We start from the raw sequence: 25,301 nt of genomic DNA, 5'->3' as shown, positions 1-25,301 counted from the left end.
AAAAGGTACATTGTGTAAAAGGTACATTGTGTAAAAGGTACATTGTGTAAAAGGTACATTGTGTAAAATGTACATTGTGTAAAATGTACATTGTGTAAAATGTACATTGTGTAAAATGTACATTGTGTAAAATGTACATTGTGTAAAATGTACATTGTGTAAAATGTACATTGTGTAAAATGTACATTGTGTAAAATGTACATTGTGTAAAATGTACATTGTGTAAAATGTACATTGTGTAAAATGTACATTGTGTAAAATGTACATTGTGTAAAATGTACATTGTGTAAAATGTACTTGTGTAAAATGTACATTGTGTAAAATGTACATTGTGTAAATGTACTTGTGTAAAATGTACATTGTGTAAATGTACTTGTGTAAAATGTACATTGCGAATAAATTGGATTGTGATCATTCACCACTTGTTAAAAGTTGTAATCGTCCAACTCTGCAGAGGGGGAGGTGGTCATCGCTTGCAGCAGCCATTCTACACACAATAGATTCTCCGACACAAACTACTGTGTTCATGGCTGTTTAACTAGGAAGGCCCACTTTCTCAAAGTCCCCCGTGTTCAGAGGTCAGGAAATCAACCTCACTCCTCCCTAAAGCTTGTTGTACCTTTTAAAAAACACGTGGTCACTTCCAGATACGTCACTGAGGGAGAATAACCAGACATGGAACTCATTTGGAGGCGGTCTCCTACACGTTCTTAACGTGATCTGAGCAACGATTGAGATCAATTGTAAAAAAAATCCGGAACAGTCCTTTAAGATAAATAAGGGTTAAGGAGGAGGTCCTACCTTCTTGGACTGCGTCTCAAAGGTTGAGGGCAGCATGTTGGGGAAGAGCTTCAGTGCCACAGGAAGCAGGAACTCCATGAACGGCACAATGATGAACACCAGGAAGGGAAGGAGTCGGAAGACATCGGCGCAAGTTCTTAGGAACTGGGGAGGAAAAAAGACATGATTTAGTTAAAAACAGTTTATGTATTTATTATGGATCCCCTTTACTCTTCCTGCGGTCTGCCAAAATTAAAGGCAGTTATACCATTTTTAAAACATTACAATACTCCATGACAAAAATCCCCATCAAAATGGCTAAAAATCAACAAATATGAAGTTTTGGAATGGCCCAGTAAAAGTCCAGACCTAATCCCAATAGAGATGTTGTGGCAGGACCTGAAATGAGCAGTTCATGCTGGAAAACCCACAACTGTTGCTGAGTTACAGCAGTTCTGCATGGAAGAGTTGGACAAAATTCCTCCACAGCGACATGAGAGTGATCAACAACTACAGGAAGTGTTTGGTTGGAGTCATTGCATCTAAAGGTGGACTGATCAACAACTACAGGAAGTGTTTGGTTGGAGTCATTACAGCTAAAGGTTGGACTGATCAACCACTACAGGAAGTGTTTGGTTGGAGTCATTACAGCTAAAGGTGGACTGATCAACCACTACAGGAAGTGGTTGGCTGGAGTCATTACAGCTAAAGGTGGACTGATCAACAACTACAGGAAGTGTTTGGTTGGAGTCATTACAGCTAAAGGTGGACTGATCAACATCTACAGGAAGTGGTTGGAGTCATTACAGCTAAAGGTGGACTGATCAACAACTACAGGAAGTGGTTGGTTGGAGTCATTACAGCTAAAGGTGGACTGATCAACAACTACAGGAAGTGGTTGGTTGGAGTCATTACAGCTAAAGGTGGACTGATCAACAACGACAGGAAGTGTTTGGTTGGAGTCATTACAGCTAAAGGTGGACTGATCAACAACTACAGGAAGTGTTTGGTTGGAGTCATTACAGCTAAAGGTGGACTGATCAACAACTACAGGAAGTGTTTGGTTGGAGTCATTACAGCTAAAGGTGGACTGATCAACCACTACAGGAAGTGTTTGGTTGGAGTCATTACAGCTAAAGGTGGACTGATCAACAACTACAGGAAGTGTTTGGTTGGAGTCATTACAGCTAAAGGTGTACTGATCAACAACTACAGGAAGTGTTTGGTTGGAGTCATTACAGCTAAAGGTGGACTGATCAACCACTACAGGAAGTGTTTGGTTGGAGTCATCACAGCTAAAGGTGGACTGATCAACCACTACAGGAAGTGTTTGGTTGGAGTCATCACAGCTAAAGGTGGACTGATCAACCACTACAGGAAGTGTTTGGTTGGAGTCATTACAGCTAAAGGTGGACTGATCAACAACTACAGGAAGTGTTTGGTTGGAGTCATTACAGCTAAAGGTGGACTGATAACCAACTACAGGAAGTGTTTGGTTGGAGTCATTACAGCTAAAGGCGGACTGATCAACAACTACAGGAAGTGGTTGGTTGGAGTCATTACAGCTAAAGGTGGACTGATCAACAACTACAGGAAGTGTTTGGTTGGAGTCATTACAGCTAAAGGTGGACTGATCAACAACTACAGGAAGTGGTTGGAGTCATTACAGCTAAAGGCGGCCTGATCAACAACTACAGGAAGTGGTTGGTTGGAGTCATTACAGCTAAAGGCAGCCTGATCAACTACAGGAAGTGGTTGGTTGGAGTCATTGCATCTAAAGGTGGCACAACCAGTTAGAGTTTAAGGGGGAATTACATTTTTCACACATTGGCAGTTGCATAACTTTGTTAATTAAATCAAGTCAGTATGTCATTTTGTTATTTGTTCACTCAGGTTCCTGTTACCTAATATTGGGTTTTGGTTGAAGGTCTGATAACATTCAGTATAAAATGTTTTGCTAAAATTAGAAAGGGGTGAAATACTTCTCCACAGCACTGTATATAGAGGCTATTCTCCCATCGTCTCAATCCCACTGAAACATTCCCCGGCTTCTCTGCGCCGTCTCGTATTGCTGCCCATCGGAGCGTTTGGTAGAGAATGAGTGATCAACAAACAGTAGATATAGAGAAGATAGATATTTAAATGATTTCCTCTTAAATCTCCCCGTTATTCACGAGCTGATCTGCTATCTGGATAATAAACTCAATTTTGCCAAATAGGAGATATTCAGTAATAGGTTGGAGGTTATCTAGCAAGCTGACTTTTGTTTGACTGCCGTTACAAAGTCTGTGTGATTGGACAACACTACAGCCTACTCAGGGTGTGCTGTGTACGTACTGAGCATGCTCTGTGTTGAAATGACCTACTGCGGAAATAGATGATAACGCTCAGAATTTAAAACGGCCTGTTTCGCAATGTCATTGGTGATCAAAGTTGCTCTATCATTACTAAATACCAGTTTCACTTGCTGTGAAATCTTCACATAGTGCCACAGCCGGCAATGTGGTGCAGTGATATTCATATTTTGGAAGAACCCTGTCAAAGTGAACATAACTTGGTTTTAAACGCTTTAAAAAACGAGCACTTCCAAACAGGACTCCAGCAATAAATATGAATTATTCCCAGTATTGAAAATTGGTAGATTTTCTGGAAAAATATGAATCACTATACAGCGCTGTTTGTAATACCAGGAGACGTCCCAAAAATGGGTAATCTCTCAAAACCTCTGTAGAGTCCGAACGGTTTGACCTACTAGGTGGATAATCTGAGACCCCCTTCATGAACACCATGGTGTTGTCCGTTTTGCTCTACGACTCCCACAAGTGCAGAGGGACCCGTCTGAAGGTAAAATGAATGGAAGATCGAAGGTAGTTTTGTGACCACAACATAGGGGGTTAAATGTGCCCAAAAAAACAAACCTATTTCCTGAGCTTTCTCATATATCCTAGATATGGGCCAGACTCTTCAACACCTGATTCCTCTTTATAGAGTTTTTTACTTTCTTTTTTGCCATTTATGAAGATGTTATTCAATGCTTTTCTATGGACTAAAAAAGTAAAGGTCAAATACAATATTTGATCAAATCATTTGTTTATATATTTTGATACTTACAGGGGTCCTAAAATTCTAAATCAAATACCTTAATGATCCACGATAGGAGCATCGTAAGATAATTCCATATGTTAGTTTAGTAGAACACACCATCCCATCTGCTGTCAGAGCCAGCCATCTCTAGCCACCGGGTAACACATTAGTACAGTACAGTCCAGTACATCAGTCAACAGTATAGTCACAATATCAGACAAGAGAACAGCCACAGTACAGTCACAATATCAGGACAATCAGTCAACAGAACAGAGAGTAGAGTCCAGTATATCAGGCCAGAGTAGAGTCCAGTATATCAGGCCAGAGTAGAGTCCATTATATCAGGCCAGAGTACAGTCCATTATATCAGGCCAGAGTACAGTCCATTATATCAGGCCAGAGTACAGTCCAGTATATCAGGCCAGAGTACAGTCCAGTATATCAGGCCAGAGTACAGTCCATTATATCAGGCCAGAGTACAGTCCATTATATCAGGCCAGAGTACAGTCCATTATATCAGGCCAGAGTACAGTCCATTATATCAGGCCAGAGTACAGTCCATTATATCAGGCCAGAGTACAGTCCATTATATCAGGCCAGAGTACAGTCCATTATATCAGGCCAGAGTACAGTCCATTATATCAGGCCAGAGTACAGTCCATTATATCAGGCCAGAGTACAGTCCATTATATCAGGCCAGAGTAGAGTCCAGTATATCAGGCCAGAGTACAGTCCATTATATCAGGCCAGAGTACAGTCCAGTATATCAGGCCAGAGTACAGCCCATTATATCAGGCCAGAGTACAGTCCAGTATATCAGGCCAGAGTACAGTCCAGTATATCAGGCCAGAGTACAGTCCATTATATCAGGCCAGAGTACAGTCCATTATATCAGGCCAGAGTACAGGCCAGAGTACAGTCCAGTATATCAGGCCAGAGTACAGTCCAGTATATCAGGCCAGAGTACAGTCCATTATATCAGGCCAGAGTACAGTCCATTATATCAGGCCAGAGTACAGTCCATTATATCAGGCCAGAGTACAGTCCATTATATCAGGCCAGAGTAGAGTCCAGTATATCAGGCCAGAGTACAGTCCATTATATCAGGCCAGAGTACAGTCCAGTATATCAGGCCAGAGTACAGCCCATTATATCAGGCCAGAGTACAGTCCAGTATATCAGGCCAGAGTACAGTCCAGTATATCAGGCCAGAGTACAGTCCATTATATCAGGCCAGAGTACAGGCCAGAGTACAGTCCAGTATATCAGGCCAGAGTACAGTCCATTATATCAGGCCAGAGTACAGTCCATTATATCAGGCCAGAGTACAGTCCATTATATCAGGCCAGAGTACAGTCCATTATATCAGGCCAGAGTACAGTCCATTATATCAGGCCAGAGTAGAGTCCAGTATATCAGGCCAGAGTACAGTCCATTATATCAGGCCAGAGTACAGTCCAGTATATCAGGCCAGAGTACAGCCCATTATATCAGGCCAGAGTACAGTCCAGTATATCAGGCCAGAGTACAGTCCAGTATATCAGGCCAGAGTACAGGCCAGAGTACAGTCCAGTATATCAGGCCAGAGTACAGTCCAGTATATCAGGCCAGAGTACAGTCCATTATATCAGGCCAGAGTACAGTCCATTATATCAGGCCAGAGTACAGTCCATTATATCAGGCCAGAGTACAGTCCAGTATATCAGGCCAGAGTACAGGCCAGAGTACAGTCCAGTATATCAGGCCAGAGTACAGTCCAGTATATCAGGCCAGAATACAGTCCAGTATATCAGGCCAGAGTACAGTCCATTATATCAGTCCAGAGTACAGTCCAGTATATCAGGCCAGAGTACAGTCCATTATATCAGTCCAGAGTACAGTCCAGTATATCAGGCCAGAGTACAGTCCAGTATATCAGGCCAGAGTACAGTCCATTATATCAGGCCAGAATACAGTCCATTAGGCTACATCAGGACAATATCAGGCAACAGAACCAGAGTTCAGTCACAATACCAGTCAACAGAGCAGCCAGACTACAGTCCAGTACATCAGGACAATATTCATCTCCTCTCCCACCTCCTCTGCACCTCCCTCCCACCTCCTCTCCACCTCCCTTCATGGTCAAAACATATAGACTCAATGGTTGCTAAAATGGGAAGAGGTCTGTCCATGATGAGGTGTTGCTCAGCTTTGACATATCAGCCAACCAGGCATGTCCTACAGGCCCTAGTTGTCTCAGCTGGACTACTGACCAGTTGTGTGGTTAGGTGCCACAAAGAAGGACATAAGTCAACTGGTCCAGAACAGAGCAACGTCTAATTATTGCACTTCGATGTTCACAAATGTCATGACATGCATGTCAATCTCTCCTGGCACAAACTTCAGAGATTGACTGCATCAAATCAAATGTTATTGGTCACATACACATATTTAGCAGATGTTAATGGTCACATACACATATTTAGCAGATGTTATTGGTCACATACACATATTTAGCAGATGTTATTGGTCACATACACATATTTAGCAGATGTTATTGGTCACATACACATATTTAGCAGATGTTATTGGTCACATACACATATTTAGCAGATGTTATTGGTCACATACACATATTTAGCAGATGTTATTGCGAGTGTAGCAAAATGCTTGTGTTCCTAGCTCCAACAGTGCAGTAGTATCTAACAATTCAAAACAATATACACAAATCTAAAAGTAGAAGAATGGAATTAAGAAATATATAAATATTAGGACGAGCAATGTTGGAGGGGAATTGACAAACTTTTTTTATTTTTTTAAATAATTTTATCCCCTTTTCTCCCCAATTTTCGTGGTATCCAATCGCTAGTAATTACTAGCTTGTCTCATCGCTACAACTCCCGTACGGGCTCGGGAGAGACGAAGGTCGAAAGCCATGCGTCCTCCGAAGCAACCACTGCTTCTTAACACAGCGCGCCTCCAACCCGGAAGCCAGCCGCACCAATGTGTCGGAGGAAACACCGTGTACCTGGCCCCCCTCGGTTAGCGCGCACTGCGCCCGGCCCGCCACAGGAGTCGCTGGAGCGCGATGAGACAAGGATATCCCTACCGGCCAAACCCTCCCTAACCCGGACGACGCTAGGCCAATTGTGCGTCGCCCCACAGACCTCCCGGTCGCGGCCGGCTGCGACAGAGCCTGGGCGCGAACCCAGAGACTCTGGGGGCGCAAACCACTGCGCCACCCGGGAGGCCTGGCATTGACTAAAAATTTAGTAGAATACAGTATATACATATGACATGAGTAAAGTAGTATATAAACATTATTAAAGTGACTAGTGATCCATTATTCCATGTCTATGTATATAGAGGAGCAGCCTCTAAGATGCAGGGTTGAATAACCGGGTGGTAGCCGGCTAGTGATGGCCGTCTTGAGATTGAAAAACAGCTTCTGTCTCAGTCCCAGCTTTGATGCACCTGTACTGATCTCGCCTTCTGGATGATAGCGGGGTGAACAGGCCGTGGCTCGGGTGGTTGTTGTCCTTGATGATCTTTATGGCCTTCCTGTGACATCGGGTGGTGCAGGTGTCCAGGAGGGCAGGCAGTGTGCTCCTGGTGATGCGTTGGGCAGACCACACCACCCTTGGAGAGCCCTGCGGTTGCGGGCGGTGCAGTTGCCATACCAGGTGGTGAAACAGCCCGACAGGATGCTCTCAAATGTGCTTCTGTAAAAGGTATGCGAGGGGCTTCAGGGCCAAGCCGAATTTCTTCAGCCTCCTGAGGTTGAAGAGATGCTGTTGCGCCTCCTTCACCACACTGTCTGTGTGGGTGGACCATTTCAGATCGTCAGTGATGTGTACGCAGATGAACTTGAAGCTTTCCACCTTCTCCACTACTGTCCCTTAGATGTGGATAGGGGCGTGCCCCTCCGCTGTCTCCGGAAGCCCACAACCAGCTCCTTCATTTTGTTGACATTGAGGGAGAGGTTATTTTTCCTGAAACCACTACACCAGGGCCTTCACCTCCTCCCTGTAGAATATCTCGTAATTGTTGGTAAAATCCAGCCTACTACTGTTGTGTCATCTGCAAACTTGATGATTGAGTTGGAGGCGTGCAGGGGGCTGAGCACGCACCCTTGTGGGGCCCCAGTATTGAGGATCAGCATAGTGGTGTTGTTTCCTACCTTCACCACCTGGGGGCGGCACGTCAGGAATTCCAGGACCCAGTTGCACAGGGCGGGGTTGAGACCCAGTGCTCTGAGCTTAATGATGAGCTTGGAGGGTACTATGGTGTTGAAGGCTGAGCTGTAACACTATTCTTACATAGGTATTCATCTTGTCCAGATGGGATAGGGCAGTGTGCAGTGCGATTCCGATTGCATCGTCTGTGGATCTATTGGGGCAGTAAGCAAATTGAAGTGGGTCTAGGGTGTAGGTGATATGATCCATAACCAGCTTCTCAATGCACTTCATGATGAAAGAAGTGAGTGCTACTGGGCGATAGTCATTTAGTTCAGTTACCTTTTCTTTCTTGGGTATAGGAACATTGGTGGACATCTTGAAGCAAGCGGGGACAACAGAATGGGATAGGGAGAGATTGAATATGTCCGTAAACACTCCAGCCAGCTGGTCTAGGCATGCTCTGAGGACGTGGCTAGGGATGCAGTCTGGGCCGGCAGCCTTAACACGCTTAAATGTCTTACTCACATCGGCCACGGAAAACGAGAGCCCACAGTTCTTGGCCGTGTCGGTGGCACGGTGTTAGCCTCAAAGTGGGCAAAGGTGTTTAGCTTGTCCGGATGCAAGAAGTCGGTGTCCGCGATGTGGCTGGTTTTCCTTTCTAGTCTGTGATTGCCTGTAGACCCTGCCACATACGTCTCGTGTCTGAGCCATTGAATTGCGACTCCACTTTGTCTCTGTCCTGACGTTTGGCCTGTTTGATTGCCTTCGAGGGAAGAAACTACGCAGTTTGTATTCAACCATATTACCAGTCATCTTTCCGTGGTTAAATGCGGTGGTTCACGCTTTTAGTTTTGCGTGAATGCTGCCATCTATCCATGGTTTCTGGTTAGGGAAGGTTTTAATAGTCACGGTGGGTACAACAACTCCTATACACTTCCTGATGAACTCAGTCACCGTGTCCGTGTATACGTCAATGTTTTGCTGGTTTTATTATGTCATTTCAATTAGTGTCCAATTAGGACAGACAACCAGGTGAGGGATAGTAACTAATCAATTAGGACCGACGACCAGGTGAGGGATAGTAACTAATCAATTAGGACCGACGACCAGGTGAGGGATAGTAACTAATGAATTAGGACCGACGACCAGGTGAGGAATAGTAACTAATCAATTAGGACCGACGACCAGGTGAGGGATGGTAACTAATCAATTAGGACCGACGACCAGGTGAGGGATGGTAACTAATCAATTAGGACCGACGACCAGGTGAGGGATGGTAACTAATCAATTAGGACCGACGACCAGGTGAGGGATAGTAACTAATCAATTAGGACCGACGACCAGGTGAGGGATAGTAACTAATCAATTAGGACCGACGACCAGGTGAGGGATAGTAACTAATCAATTAGGACCGACGACCAGGTGAGGGATAGTAACTAATCAATTAGGACCGACGACCAGGTGAGGGATAGTAACTAATCAATTAGGACCGACGACCAGGTGAGGGATAGTAACTAATCAATTAGGACCGACGACCAGGTGAGGGATAGTAACTAATAAATTAGGACCGACGACCAGGTGAGGGATAGTAACTAGTCAATTAGGACCGACGACCAGGTGAGGGATAGTAACTAATCAATTAGGACCGACGACCAGGTGAAGGATAGTAACTAATCAATTAGGACCGACGACCAGGTGAGGGATAGTAACTAATCAATTAGGACCGACGACCAGGTGAGGGATAGTAACTAATCAATTAGGACCGACGACCAGGTGAGGGATAGTAACTAATCAATTAGGACCGAAGACCAGGTGAGGGATAGTAACTAATCAATTAGGACCGACAACCAGGTGAGGGATAGTAACTAATCAATTAGGACCAACCAGGTGAGGGATAGTAACTAATCAATTAGGCCCGACAACCAGGTGAGGGATAGTAACTAATCAATGACCATTAATGAATCAAATACAAGAGAGGAGCAAATACTTGCAGACACTGGGCCTACAAGGAATTCACTTTGACAGCCCTGAGCTTATTTAGTTATTCACTGAAATTAAAGTCTCTTATACAATGGGTTTATGGACAGCAACCCCAGGTGTAAAATAGTAAATAATGGTTACTTCTCAGAAATGTTGCTTTTAAGAAAAAAGTAAAACAAGGCTGTCTATTGTCTCCATATCTATTTATTATGGCCATTGAAATGTTAGCTATTAAAATGAGATCCAACAAGAACATCCAGAGGATAAAAACGAGGGTCGATGTATGCCGATGACCCACGTTTTTTTCTTAAGTCACGCAATCTGGATCCCTGCACAGTCTGAAGATCTTGATCACGTTTCTAGCCTCTCTGGGCTAAAAACCTAATTATGACTAGTGTACCATATTACGTAATGGATCGTTAAAAAAATACAGCGTTTACACTACTACCAATAAGCTGGGCAGATGGTGAAGTAGACATCTTTGGTATTCATATCTCCAAAAATATAAATGAACTTCCCACAATCAATTTCAAATCTGAGATGCAGTTAGTTGCTGATTTCTGAGGCTGGTAACTCTCATGAACTTGTCCTCTGCAGCAGAGGTAACTCCAGGTCTTACATTCCTGTGGCGGTCCTCATGAGAGACAGTTTCATCCTAGCACTTGATGGTTTTGGCGACGGCACTTGAAGAAACGTTCAAAGTTCTTGAAATTTTCCAGATTGACTGACCTTCATGTCTTAAAGTAATGATAGACTGTCATTTCTCTTTGCTTATTTGAGCTGTTCTAGCCATAATATGGACTTGGTCTTTTACCAAACAGGACTATCTTCTGTATACCAACCCTACCTTGTCACAACACAACTGATGGGCTCAAACGCATAAAGGAAAGAAATTCCACAAATGAACAAGGCACATTGAAATGCATTCCAGGTGGTAACTACCTCATGAAGCTGGTTGAGAGAACGCCAAGAGTGTGCAAAGCTGTAATCAAGGCAAAGGGTGGCTACTTTTAAGAATCTCAAATATATTTTGATTTGATTAACACTTTTTTGGTTACTACATGATTCCATATGTGTAATTTTATAGTTTTGACGATTTCACTATTATTCTACAACGTAGAAAACAGGAAAAATGAATGAGTTGGTGTGTCAACTTTTGACTGGCACTGTATATGGGGCAACGATCTCAGCTCTGTAGATGTTGCTGCGAACAGACATAGGGGGTATTGGCCTTAGCTTGTTTCTGGTCACAGGTTCAGGAATGGTTAAAAAAAAAGAAAATCGCGACATTCACTTAAAATTAACCTTACAACTAGCAGTGTTGGGCGATTTGAAAAGCCGTAGTCAATAAGTAATAATATTTGTCTGAATGGTTTTCATCTTTAGCTCACAATCTCTGGATACTATACGATGAGAACGGTTCAAAGTGTATGTAAAACATCACAGCATTTAAACATATGGTACAGGGAAACCAAACGAAGGTGGTGTACGGTGATAGGTGGGATGGGCTGAGAGGCTGGATTAAGAGCTGAGGTCTATGGTGATAGGTGGGATGGGCTGAGAGGCTGAGGGGCGGGATTAAGAGCTGAGGCCTATGGTGATAGGTAGGATGGGCTGAGAGGTGGGATTAAGAGCTGAGGTCTATGGTGATAGGTGGGATGGGCTAAGAGGCTGAGGGGCGGGATTAAGAGCTGAGGTCTATGGTGATAGGTGGGATGGGCTAAGAGGCTGAGGGGCGGGATTAAGAGTTGAGGTCTATGGTGATAGGTGGGATGGGCTGAGGGGTGGGATTAAGAGCTGAGGTCTATGGTGATAGGTGGGATGGGCTGAGAGGCTGAGGGGCGGGATTAAGAGTTGAGGTCTATGGTGATAGGTGGGATGGGCTGAGAGGCTGGATTAAGAGCTGAGGTATATGGTGATAGGTGGGATGGGCTGAGAGGTGGGATTAAGAGCTGAGGTCTATGGTGATAGGTGGGATGGGCTGAGAGGCTGAGGGGCGGGATTAAGAGCTGAGGTCTATGGTGATAGGTGGGATGGGCTGAGAGGCTGAGGGGCGGGATTAAGAGCTGAGGTCTATGGTGATAGGTGGGATGGGCTGAGAGGCTGAGGGGCGGGATTAAGAGCTGAGGTCTATGGTGATAGGTGGGATGGGCTGAGAGGCGGGATTAAGAGCTGAGGTCTATGGTGATAGGTGGGATGGGCTGAGAGGCTGAGGGGTGGGATTAAGAGCTGAGGTCTATGGTGATAGGTGGGATGGGCTGAGAGGCGGGATTAAGAGCTGAGGTCTATGGTGATAGGTGGGATGGGCTGAGAGTGGCTGAGGGGTGGGATTAAAGAGCTTGTTTGGTAATGTATTATTATGTGATTGCTGTATATAAAAGTACCATGTATGTACAGTGCCTATGGAAAGTATTCAGACCTCTTGACATTTTCCACTTTGTTACATTACAGCCTTAATATAAAATGGATTAAATAAAAAATTATCCTTAGCAATCAACACACAATACCCCATAATGACAAGACGAAAAGAGGTTGCCATTTTTGCAAAATGTATAAAAAATAAAAATATCTTATTTACATAAGTATTCAGACCCTTTGATCGCAAAAGACTCAAACTGAGCTCAGGTGCATCCTGTTTCCATTGATCATCCTTGAGATGTTTCTACAACTTGATTGGAGTCCACCTGTGGTAAATTCAATGGATTGGACATGATTTGGAAAGGCACACACCTGTCTATATAAGGTCCCACAGTTGACAGTGCAGGTCAGAACAAAAACCAAGCCATGAGGTCAAAGGCATAGAGCTCCGAGACAGGATTGTGTCGAGGCACAGATCTGGGGAAGAGTACCAAAACATTTCTGCAGCATTGAAGGTCCCCAAGAACACAGTGGCCTCCGTCATTCTTAAATGGAAGAAGTTTGGAACCACAAAGACTCTTTCTAGACTTGGCCGCCCGGACAAACTGAGCAATCGGGGAAGAAATGCCTTGGTCAGTGAGGTGACCAAGAACCTGATGGTCACTCTGACAGAGCTCTAGAGTTCCTCTGTGGAGATGGGAGAACCTTCCAGAAGGACAACCATCTCTACACCACTCCACCAATCAGGCCTTTATGATAAAGGGGCCAGACAGAAGCCACTCCTCAGTAAAAGGCACAAACAGCCCGCTTGGAGTTTGCCAAAAGGCACCTAAAGACACTGACCATGAGAAACAACATTCTCTGGTCTGATGAAACCAGACCAGAGAAACCTGGAACCATCCCTACGGTGAAGCATGGTAGTGGCAGCATGCTGTGGGGATGTTTGTCGGGGGCAGGGACTGGGAGACTAGTCAGGATCAATGCAAAGATGAACAGAACAAAGTACAAAGAGATCCTTGATGAAAACCTGCTCCAGATCGCTCAGGACCTCAGACTGGGGCGAAGGTTCACCTTCCAACAGGACAACGACCCGAAGCACACAGCCAAGACAACGCAGTAGTGGCTTCGGGACAAGTCTCTGAATGTCCTTGAATGGCCAAGCCAGAGCCCGAATTTGAACCCGATCGAACATCTCTGGATAGACCTGAAAATAGCTGTGCAGCGACGCTCCCCATCTAACCTGACGGAGCTTGAGAGGATCTGCAGAGAAGAAATGGGAGAAACTCCCCAAATACAGGTGTGCCAAGCTTGTAGAGTCATACCCAAGAAGACTCAAGGTTGTAAATGCTGCCAAAGGTGCTTCAACAAAGTACTGGTTAAAGGGTCTGAATACATGTGATAATGTGATATGTTTCTTATTTTTAATAAATTAGCAAATATTTATAAAAAACTGTTTTTTTTTGGAGGGGGGGGGGGGGGGGTATTGTGTGTAGATTGAGGAGGAAAAAATGCAATTGAATCCATTTTAGAATAAGGCTGTTACCTGACAAAATGTGGGGAAGTCAAAGGGTCTGAATATTTTCCAAAGGCGCTGTATATGTAGCAGAAAAGGGGGTGGTGGATGGGTTAATAAAATAAATAAAAGGTTACATAGGATCCCTGATCTCCTCACCTGTCTCCTCTCCCGTCGGGACAGGGGGTGCCCGTTGAGGACCTGCCACAGCATGCGTCCAGCGATGGTCGTGTCGATCCACAGCAGTCGGAAGCCATGGTAGTAGTGTTTAACCTCGTCCAGAACACGTTGTCCTATAGTTCTCCTGACTATGGTATGGTCTACTGTCGGACTGTAAACCGGTCCGCCCTCTTCTAGCTTCTTGTTCTTATCCTTCAGAGAGCGGAGAGACTTCTCTACTTTAGAGTCGTCACGGAGACATCTGGAGGTGTGGATCCACCGTACCCCGACCACGTTCCCCCTCCCTCGCCAGGATCCCGTCCACTGTGGGTACCCACCACCCAGGTGGTACAGAGAGGAGGAGCCTTCCACTACAGCAGAGTACAGCCTCATAGAAGGGGTGTGGTCTGTGGCGTGGCCTGGAACCCTGTAGCTGTCTGATGCCGTATGCAGCGAGGGGCCTAGGAAGGAGGGCGGAGCCAAGCTCCCACCTCGGACCACCAGCCTATCACCATCCAGTCTACTGAAAACACAGAGACTCTCAATAACAACATCATATAACTACTGTAAAAAATACTGTGCCCTTAAAACGTATATAGTATGTAGAAGCCTACGTGTGGTTGTTCAATAGTTTACTCTAATTAGGGAAGGGGTGGTAGGGTTATTAAAGGCCATCTACCCCCTAAACATTAAATATGAACAGCACACTCAACATGAACAACAACAAAAACACCAGTCAAACCCAGACGACGCTGGGCCAATTGTGGGTCGCCCTATGGGACTCCCAATCATGGCAGGTTGAGATACAGCCTGGAATCGAACCAGGGTCTGTAGTGACGCCTCTAGCACTGAGCCAGGAATGAAATCTGCCAGAGCTCGAGGGGACATAGCTTACATCCACTATGACAGGCTCATTGTCCCCCCTCCCTCCCAGAAGCCTGGAAGGGATGAGAGAGCCAAGCCTATGAGTTCATGGCTTCAACCCCGCAGCACACACACACACACACACACACACACACACCAACTGATTAATGGACTGCTGAATGTATATATGTTTTTATCTTGCTGTTTCTGCTCTTTTCAGTGTTATGTCCATCTCTGATCAGCTACTCAGGAAAGGGCTGGAAACATCCCATAATAATATATGGAGCCTTAGAAATAAGGTTCAGGAAATCAATAGCTTGTTAACATCAGATAACATTCATATATTAACCATTTCTGAGACTCAACTAGATAATTCATTTGATGATACATCAGTAGCAATGCAAGGATATAACATCTATAGAAGAGACAGGAATGTTTATGGGGGGGGGGGGGGTGTTACTGTATATATTCAGAGCCATATCCCTGTAATGCTTATGGGGGAGGTGTTACTGTATATATTCAGAGCCATATCCCTGTAATGCTTATGGGGGAGGTGTTACTGTATATATTCAGAGCCATATCCCTGTAATGCTTATGGGGGAGGTGTTGCTGTATATATTCATATCCCTGTAATGCTTATGGGGGAGGTGTTACTGTATATATTCAGAGCCATATCCCTGTAATGTTTATGGGGGGGGGGGGGGGGGGGGGTGTTACTGTATATATTCAGAGCCATATCCCTGTAATGCTTATGGGGGAGGTGTTACTGTATATATTCAGAGCCATGTCCCTGTAATGTTTATGGGGGAGGTGTTACTGTATATATTCAGAGCCATATCCCTGTAATGCTTATGGGGGGGGGGGGGTGTTACTGTATATATTCAGAGCCATATCCCTGTAATGCTTATGGGGGAGGTGTTGCTGTATATATTCAGAGCCATATCCCTGTAATGCTTATGGGGGAGGTGTTACTGTATATATTCAGAGCCATATCCCTGTAATGCTTATGGGGGAGGTGTTGCTGTATATATTCAGAGCCATATCCCTGTAATGCTTATGGGGGAGGTGTTACTGTATATATTCAGAGCCATATCCCTGTAATGCTTATGGGGGGGGTGTTGCTGTATATATTCAGAGCCATATCCCTGTAATGCTTATGGGGGAGGTGTTGCTGTATATATTCAGAGCCATATCCCTGTAATGCTTATGGGGGAGGTGTTACTGTATATATTCAGAGCCATATCCCTGTAATGCTTATGGGGGAGGTGTTACTGTATATATTCAGAGCCATATCCCTGTAATGCTTATGGGGGAGGTGTTGCTGTATATATTCATATCCCTGTAATGCTTATGGGGGAGGTGTTACTGTATATATTCAGAGCCATATCCCTGTAATGCTTATGGGGGAGGTGTTACTGTATATATTCAGAGCCATATCCCTGTAATGCTTATGGGGGAGGTGTTGCTGTATATATTCATATCCCTGTAATGCTTATGGGGGAGGTGTTACTGTATATATTCAGAGCCATATCCCTGTAATGCTTATGGGGGAGGTGTTGCTGTATATATTCAGAGCCATATCCCTGTAATGCTTATGGGGGGAGGTGTTGCTGTATATATTCAGAGCCATATCCCTGTAATGCTTATGGGGGAGGTGTTGCTGTATATATTCAGAGCCATATCCCTGTAATGCTTATGGGGGAGGTGTTACTGTATATATTCAGAGCCATATCCCTGTAATGCTTATGGGGGAGGTGTTGCTGTATATATTCAGAGCCATATCCCTGTAATGCTTATGGGGGAGGTGTTGCTGTATATATTCAGAGCCATATCCCTGTAATGCTTATGGGGGAGGTGTTGCTGTATATATTCAGAGCCATATCCCTGTAATGCTTATGGGGGAGGTGTTGCTGTATATATTCATATCCCTGTAATGCTTATGGGGGAGGTGTTACTGTATATATTCAGAGCCATATCCCTGTAATGCTTATGGGGGAGGTGTTGCTGTATATATTCAGAGCCATATCCCTGTAATGTTTATGGGGGAGGTGTTGCTGTATATATTCAGAGCCATATCTCTGTAATGCTTATGGGGGAGGTGTTACTGTATATATTCAGAGCCATATCCCTGTAATGCTTATGGGGGAGGTGTTACTGTATATATTCAGAGCCATATCCCTGTAATGTTTATGGGGGAGGTGTTACTGTATATATTCATATCCCTGTAATGCTTATGGGGGAGGTGTTGCTGTATATATTCAGAGCCATATCCCTGTAATGCTTATGGGGGGGGGGGGGGGGGGGGGGGGGGGGAGGTGTTGCTGTATATATTCAGAGCCATATCCCTGTAATGCTTATGGGGGAGGTGTTGCTGTATATATTCAGAGCCATATCCCTGTAATGTTTATGGGGGGGGGGGGGGGGGGGGTGTTGCTGTATATATTCAGAGCTATATCCCTGTAATGCTTATGGGGGAGGTGTTACTGTATATATTCAGAGCCATATCCCTGTAATGCTTAGAGAAGCCAGTATCTAAATAATATGTGTGAAATGCTTGACAGTGTATGTGATGTAAACAGAGAGGTCTACTTTCTTGGGGACCTGAATATTGACTGTTTTTTATCAAATTGTCCTCTCAAGAGGAAGCTTCTTACTGTATCCGGTGGCTGTAATCTGGTTCAGGTTATTAATCAACCTATCAGGGTGTTTTACAAACACGACAGGAACAGGATCATCCACATGTATTGATCACATCTTTACTAATACTGTAGAGCTTTGTTCTAAAGCTGTCTGTACCCATTGGATGCAGTGATCACAATATAGTGGCTATATCCAGGAAAGCCACAGTTCCAACAGCTGGCCCTAAAATAGTGTATAAGAGATCATACAAACAGATTGTGACTTTTACGTGGCGGATGTTAAAAATATTTGTTGGTCTGAAGTGATTAATGAGGAGCATCCAGATGCTGCACTTGATGAATTTATGAATTTACTCGTTCCAGGTATTGATCAACATTATACAGAGCCATTATTGCATGGATCTCTGTTCCATCTCATAAAATGAACAACAAACCTGGTTTTAAAGACCCCAGATATACGACACAACGCCTCTCCCCTATTTGACCTAAATAGTTTGTGTGTATGTAGGCTGTGTGCCTTCTGGAAAACATATTTTTCATTGATTTAGTTCTGACCTTGAACTGTTCTTGTCTATTAAAATGTTCTGTATTCTCATGTTTCATATGAACCCCAAGGCTGAGTAGCTGCTGCTACTGGGGATCCTAATAAAATACCCCAAAAACAATACCCACACCACACTCATTGACAGTATCAGTTAGAAACTACCTTTGACTGGAGAGTCTGAGAGATGTACAGCTGAAACAGGAGCCATCTTGAAGCTTCCCTGAAAACACAGAGAGAAACAGATATATTGACCTATAAGGCAGGCTGCGATAGGAAAGTACATGACAGTCAGTTGCCAGTATGCCATCCGGTCCTCGAGGAGTTTGCAAAACCACTCAAGGCAAAAGAACAGCCGGACCTCCTCAGCCGGACCTCCTCAGCCGGACCTCCTCAGCCATTGCACACGTTGTCTTCATCAGCAGCTCTGTTGTAAGAGCCCTGTGCTAGTCGGGAGCACGAGTACAGGACACTACAAAGCTGCTTCCGACCGTTCTGTGACAGACGCCGGGAACTGTGGGTAGGCCATGTGGGGTCAAACGACATCAGAGCTCAGAACTTCAGGGAAATTATTTTAAAGAACTAGCACTGAAAGATTCCAAAAAAGCGGCCAATCATTTCAGGTCCGGTACCATCGTTGGGCCGCGGGTGTGAAAAATTCAGCAGGTTACTGGCATTACACACCTGGCCAAAAGATTACCGTAGCTCCGTTGGAACGACTTTTATAGATAACTTCCACACCTTCTGGAAACAGATGATGCTCTACAGGAAGGAGTCCATCCAAATCATCTGGGCTCCTGGCCTCAACGCATTTCAAGGCTGCGTTGAGACTGACTTATCAAGCCCAGCTCAGTTAATCCCTACCATTGTGTCGCTGAGTTGTCATAAAGCTGCATCAAATGTACATTATCCCATGGGTGTTGGCAGACACAATGTAAATAACTTTATTTGTCCCCCTAATTGCCCTGAATACCTCTTGATCCTACAGCTATTAGATGCAGTAATCATGAGCCTATGAATCAGAGTTACACTGTTAGCACCTTGATGATACAGTGGTAACAATACATAGTTATAACGTCTACCGAAGACAGAAATGCCAATGGGGCGGTGTTGCGGTTTATATTCAGAACCACATTCCTGTAAAGCGTAGAGAGGATCTCATGTTAAATACTGTTGAAGTAAAAATTTAATTAATTACATTTGGAAAAATTAAAACTCATTTTTCAACCACTCCAAAAATTTCTTGTTAAAAAACTATAGTTTTGTCAAGTCGGTAAGGACATCTACTTTGTGCATGACACAAGTCATTTTTCCAACAAATGTTTACAGACAGTTTATTTCACTTATAATTCACTGTATCACAATTCCAGTGGGTCAGAAGTTTACATACACTAAGTTGACTGTGTCTTTAAACAGCTTGGAAAATTCCAGAAAATGATGTCATGGCTTTAGAAGCTTCTGATAGGCTAATGGACATCATTTGAGTCAATTGGCGGTGTACCTGTGGATGTATTTCAAGGCCTACCTTCAAATTCAGTGCCTCTTTGCTTGACATCATGGGAAAATCAAAAGAAATCAGCCAAGACCTCAGAAATAAAGTGTAGACCTCCACAAGTCTGGTTCATCCTTGGGAGCAATTTCCAAACGCCTGAAGGTACCACGTTCATCCGTACAAACAATAGTACGCAAGTTTAAACACCATGGGACCACGCAGCCATCATACCGCTCAGGAAGGAGACGCGTTCTGTCTCCTAGAGATGAACGTATTTTGGTGTGAAAAGTGCAAATCAATCCCAGAACAACAGCAAAGGACCTTGTGAAGATGCTGGAGGAAACAGGTACAAAAGTATCTATATCCACAGTAAAACGAGTCCTATATCGACATAACCTGAAAGGCCGCTCAGCAAGGAAGAAGCCACTGCTCCAAAACCGCCATAAAAAAGCCAGACTACGGTTTGCAACTGCACATGGGGACAAAGATTGTACTTTTTGGAGAAATGTCCTCTGGTCTGATGAAACAAAAATACAACTGTTTGGCCATAATGACCATCGTTATGTTTGGAGGGAAAAGGGGGAGGCTTGCAAGCTGAAGAACACCATCCCAACCGTGAAGCACGGGGTGGCAGCATCATGTTGTGGGGGTACTTTGCTGCAGGAGGGACTGGTGCACTTCACAAAATAGATGGCATCATGAGGATGGAAAATTATGTGGATATATTGAAACAACATCTCAAGACATCAGTCAGGAAGTTAAAGCTTGGTCGCAAATGGGTCTTCCAAATGGACAATGAACCCAAGCATACTTCCAAAGTTGTGGCAAAATGGCTTAATGACAACAAAGTCAAGGTATTGGAGTGGCCATCACAAAGCCCTGATCTCAATCGTATAGAACATTTGTGGCAGAACTGAAAAAGCTTGTGTGAGCAAGGAGGCCTACAAACCTGACTCAGTTACATCAGCCCTGTCAGGAGGAATGGGACAAAATTCACCCAACTTATTGTGGGAAGCTTGTGGAAGGCTACCCGAAACGTTTGAACCAAGTTAAACAATTTAAAAGGCAATGCTACTAAATACTAATTGAGTGTATGTAAACATCTGACCCACTGGGAAAGTGATGAAAAAAATTAAAGTTGAAATAAATAATTCTCTCCACCATTATTCTGACATTTCACATTCTTAAAATAAAGTGGTGATCCTAACTGACCTACGACAGGGGATTTTTACTAGGATTAAATATCCGAAATTGTGAAAAATGTAGTTTAAATGTATTTGGCTAAGGTGTATGTAAACTTCCGACTTCAACTGTATATAAAACACCCACACCTCTACCCACACCTCTATAAACACCTCTACCCACACCTCTACCCACACCTCTACCCACACCTCTACCCACACCTCTACCCACACCTCTACCCACACCTCTACCCACACCTCTACCCACACCTCTACCCACACCTCTACCCACACCTCTACCCACACCTCTACCCACACCTCTACCCACACCTCTACCCACACCTCTACCCACACCTCTACCCACACCTCTACAAACCCCTCTACAAACCCCTCTACAACCCCCTCTACAACCCCCTCTACAAACCCCTCTACAAACCCCTCTACAAACCCCTCTACAAACCCCTCTACAAACCCCTCTATAAATGTTGAAAGTCATGCCATAAACAGCCCAATCAGTGTGTACATGTGTCATGAACAGACCTAACGCCCGCTGCATCAATGGACTGATTGTTGATGAAATTGAGAGAATGGAGACTGCTGGCATGTCCCTGCTACTCCCTGACAACAGGTCTCCATGCTTCACAACATCGCAGACCGCCACAATGTTTTGCTCTGGTGGTTTATACCAGGTTTAACTTGTTATTACACGCGGATCATTTGAAATAGACCTGTTTTACGCAGACTGACTCGGCACGGCAGTGCTGTGAGATAGACAGCGAAACGGCACCATAGCAGGCCAGGGAAACGGCACCATAGCAGGCCAGGGAAACGGCACCATAGCAGGCCAGGGAAACGGCACCATAGCAGGCCAGGGAAACGGCACCATAGCAGGCCAGGGAAACGGCACCATAGCAGGCCAGGGAAACGGCACCATAGCAGGCCAGGGAAACGGCACCATAGCAGGCCAGGGAAACGGCACCATTAGCAGGCCAGGGAAACGGCACCATAGCAGGCCAGGGAAACGGCACCATAGCAGGCCAGGGAAACGGCACCATAGCAGGCCAGGGAAACGGCCCCATAGCAGGCCAGGGAAACGGCCCCATAGCAGGCCAGGGAAACGGCCCCATAGCAGGCCAGGGAAACGGCCCCATAGCAGGCCAGGGAAACGGCCCCATGGCAGGCCAGGGAAACGGCCCCATGGCAGGCCAGGGAAACGGCACCATGGCAGGCCAGGGAAACGGCACCATGGCAGGCCAGGGAAACGGCACCATGGCAGGCCAGGGAAACGGCACCATGGCAGGCCAGGGAAACGGCACCATGGCAGGCCAGGGAAACGGCACCATGGCAGGCCAGGGAAACGGCACCATAGCAGGCCAGGGAAACGGCACCATAGCAGGCCAGGGAAACGGCACCATAGCAGGCCAGGGAAACGGCACCATAGCAGGCCAGGGAAACGGCACCATAGCAGGCCAGGGAAACGGCACCATAGCAGGCCAGGGAAACGGCACCATAGCAGGCCAGGGAAACGGCACCATAGCAGGCCAGGGAAACGGCACCATAGCAGGCCAGGGAAACGGCACCATAGCAGGCCAGGGAAACGGCACCATAGCAGGCCAGGGAAACGGCACCATAGCAGGCCAGGGAAACGGCACCATGGCAGGCCAGGGAAACGGCACCATGGCAGGCCAGGGAAACGGCACCATAGCGAACTGGAGCGGCTGGTTAAGGAGTCGACTGGAGGAGGAGGGACCCATCCCTATGAACCAGCCTGCCCTCGAATGACGTATCCTCCCCTTACATGAATTCGCTACATTCGCAAGGTGTGGTGCCTGAAGCGACCACATTTCCGACCACATTTCACCGCAAAATACATACATGACATGTTTATGGATATAACAGCATGACAAAATACATTTGAATGTTAATGGACTAAAAGCTGTCGAGGATCTGAACCCCGATGGTTTGTATAGGAAGTGGATGCGCTAGACTAGAGAGCTTTATTCGAATAACGACAGTCGCATCCACACCAACCGGGGAGCCTGACGATAGGGAGATTTGACAACTAACGTTAGTTGTAGCTACGTCTTCTAGGCCTCACGGACAGTGGCCTTAGATGACCTGACAATGTAATCACAACGTCTAGAACAGAAACACTAAACGCCCAAGTTGAACCGCTTAGCTAACGTTATAGCTAATAGATGAGCTGGAATCCGTCTAGAAGTTGTCGCGGCGCCTCTGCGTTTTGTCCGCGGCGTTTTGTCCGCTTAAAGCCCCGTGTAATTGATCAACAACAAAGGCCCGAACGTCCATGACAGGACCACGCCACAACACACGTTTCTGGAACCGGTGGACACCGTTAGCGGCGGAGCTACTGTTAGCTGCTAACTATAGTAACTTATTAACAGAAATAGCCCGTATAGTTAGCTAACGTTACCATTATCTCAGTGAAACAACTCGTTAACCTCTACACGGTCATAAAACACTTAAACTATGAACATGTATCATTCTACAAAGCCAAGGGTTTGACTAACGTTAGCTATTGAACTATCTGAACCAGCTAATCTCACTAGTTTAACTACGGTATCATCATTAACCAACAATGACATTCACAGCTAAACAGCATTGGCAGTCTACCTACAATGTCAAAACCACCAAATACAAGTCAAGACATAAGTTCCAATAAAAAGACTTCTACACGTATCTAGAGTTAGAGTCGACATGAAGAATCCTTCTCACCTTTGCGGAAGTCGCTCTTTAACGACCGAGATGTTTTCATCAACGGAGTGCGAGACCGCGTCAACAGGATTAACGCCATTCTGATCAACTGCTAACGGAGTTTAGCTAGTTAGCCAACTGGTTAAAACTAATGGGAAAACCAACGCTAACGTGCTGCTAGCTACTTCAATATGTCACTATCTGAACTAGCCCCATGTCCTTGCTTTCTCCGTGGGTGAGTGCGGCGAGGTGGATGAACTGCGGATTATATTGGCTTCCGTCTTCGTCCTTCTTCTTCTTCTTCTTCTTCTTCTTTAAAGTTTAATGGCAGGCTACACCTATTTGTGAATCGCCGCCACCTACTGTACCGGGTATTGAAACAAAACAGAATATATTCTCATAATATATTCTGGATCTTAGTGCTCTTTTGGCCAGGTTTGGATTGGATTTTCTTTAGGAAACCATTTATTTTAGTCTGGATTGTGGATAGAAAAACCTGACTATCAGCTTCCACGTCTGTATAGGACAAGAGATCATTCCCAGTTTATTCCCTTAATTACGTTTTTCAAAATAATTTAATTCACTCAAAGGTATTCTGAGTTGATCAGGCTTTCTAACAGTAGAGAGGTTAAACCTGCTCTTAGACAGCTTTCTGGCTATAAGTGTCAGATTATGATCAGATAGCCCAGTAACCATATTGAATGATTTAGTCACTCTCTCTGGTTTATTACTGAACACCAAATCAATCTGTGTTTTAGAGCAACAAGTCACCCTGGTTGGCCCTTTAACTAGCTGTGTAAGTTAAAGGATATTTGTGATCCATTTCAGGTTTTCCTACAAGACTTGTCTTCATAATTAATGTTAAAATCTCCCATTAAGATGACCTCTTTCCCAAAATCACATTCCCTAAGCATGTTATTAAACTGATCAAAAAACACACTTTGGTGCCAGGTGGTCTATACATTCCAATGAGGGTAAAAGACATTTGGGGAGACAGTGTAACGTTCAGGCCAATACATTATAGTTCATTATCACATGACCACTCAATTTGTTTACATGGGATATGTTCTTTAATGTAAATCATCACACCCCCCCCCCCTCTTCCTTCAATCCTGTCTCTCCTGAAAACATTTTAGCCAGGCTCAATCCAAACAGTATATGGAGAGTTTTTATGGAGCCATGCCTCTTAAAGGCAGAGGAAGTCAAGGTTGGAGTCTGTCAGAAGTTGAATTTGGAACTTTTTGGAATGCCACTACCCCCCTAGTAGACCGCTGGGCTCGTGGGTCTCAGATAACTCCAGAGCAATTGACAAATTGAAAAAAAGTTCAATTTTCTGTGTTTCGTTTTGATTAGGGGCAGTTCGGTAGTGCAATTAACTATCCCTTCCGCTTGCACTGGATGCGGGGAACTAATTAAAACAGATTGCATTCTGGGAGCAGAGTCAGGGATCACGTATAGCAACTTGGGTATGTTTGAAGAGTTCAAATTTCATCTCGGAGCCGGGTGAGTCGAGAGAAACCATGGGACCATAGTACTCACCGGTCAATGGACGAGGCCATCCACTGCTTTCCACTCCAGTGAGTATCACTGGCTCGGTGATGTTAGACCCAGGGTTGAGGCTGGCTCGGTGATGTTAGACCCAGGGTTGAGGCTGGCTCGGTGATGTTAGACCCAGGCTTGAGGCTGGCTCGGTGACGTTAGACCCAGGGTTGAGGCTGGCTCGGTGACGTTAGACCCAGGGGTTGAGGCTGGCTCGGTGATGTTAGGCCCAGGATTGAGGCTGGCTCGGTGACGTTAGGCCCAGGGTTGAGGCTGGCTCGGTGATGTTAGGCCCAGGG

General features: G+C 45.1%; 1 protein-coding gene across 4 annotated transcripts in view; it reads right to left on the bottom strand.

Annotated features, from left to right (window-relative positions):
* Positions 1-23,757, bottom strand: part of letm1 (leucine zipper-EF-hand containing transmembrane protein 1) — a 45,880-nt gene extending 22,123 nt beyond the window's left edge. For 3 of the 4 annotated variants that reach the window (XM_055865675.1, XM_055865678.1, XM_055865676.1), the window contains exons 1-4: positions 23,485-23,757; positions 18,241-18,298; positions 14,032-14,554; positions 802-945 (exon numbers count right to left, since the gene is read on the bottom strand). In XM_055865675.1, the coding sequence (XP_055721650.1) occupies positions 802-945; positions 14,032-14,554; positions 18,241-18,298; positions 23,485-23,563 (804 nt within the window). In that variant the 5' untranslated portion in view covers positions 23,564-23,757. The remainder of the gene's footprint in view (positions 1-801; positions 946-14,031; positions 14,555-18,240; positions 18,299-23,484) is intronic. The other variant, XM_055865677.1, reaches the window with a different exon arrangement.
* Between the last annotated feature and the right edge of the window lie 1,544 nt (positions 23,758-25,301).

The sequence above is a fragment of the Salvelinus fontinalis genome, chromosome 16, assembly GCF_029448725.1.
Source record: "Salvelinus fontinalis isolate EN_2023a chromosome 16, ASM2944872v1, whole genome shotgun sequence".
Classification (NCBI taxonomy): Eukaryota; Metazoa; Chordata; class Actinopteri; order Salmoniformes; family Salmonidae; genus Salvelinus; species Salvelinus fontinalis.
Note: the sequence above shows the minus strand (reverse complement) of the source record. Positions and strands in the feature narration are given on the sequence as shown.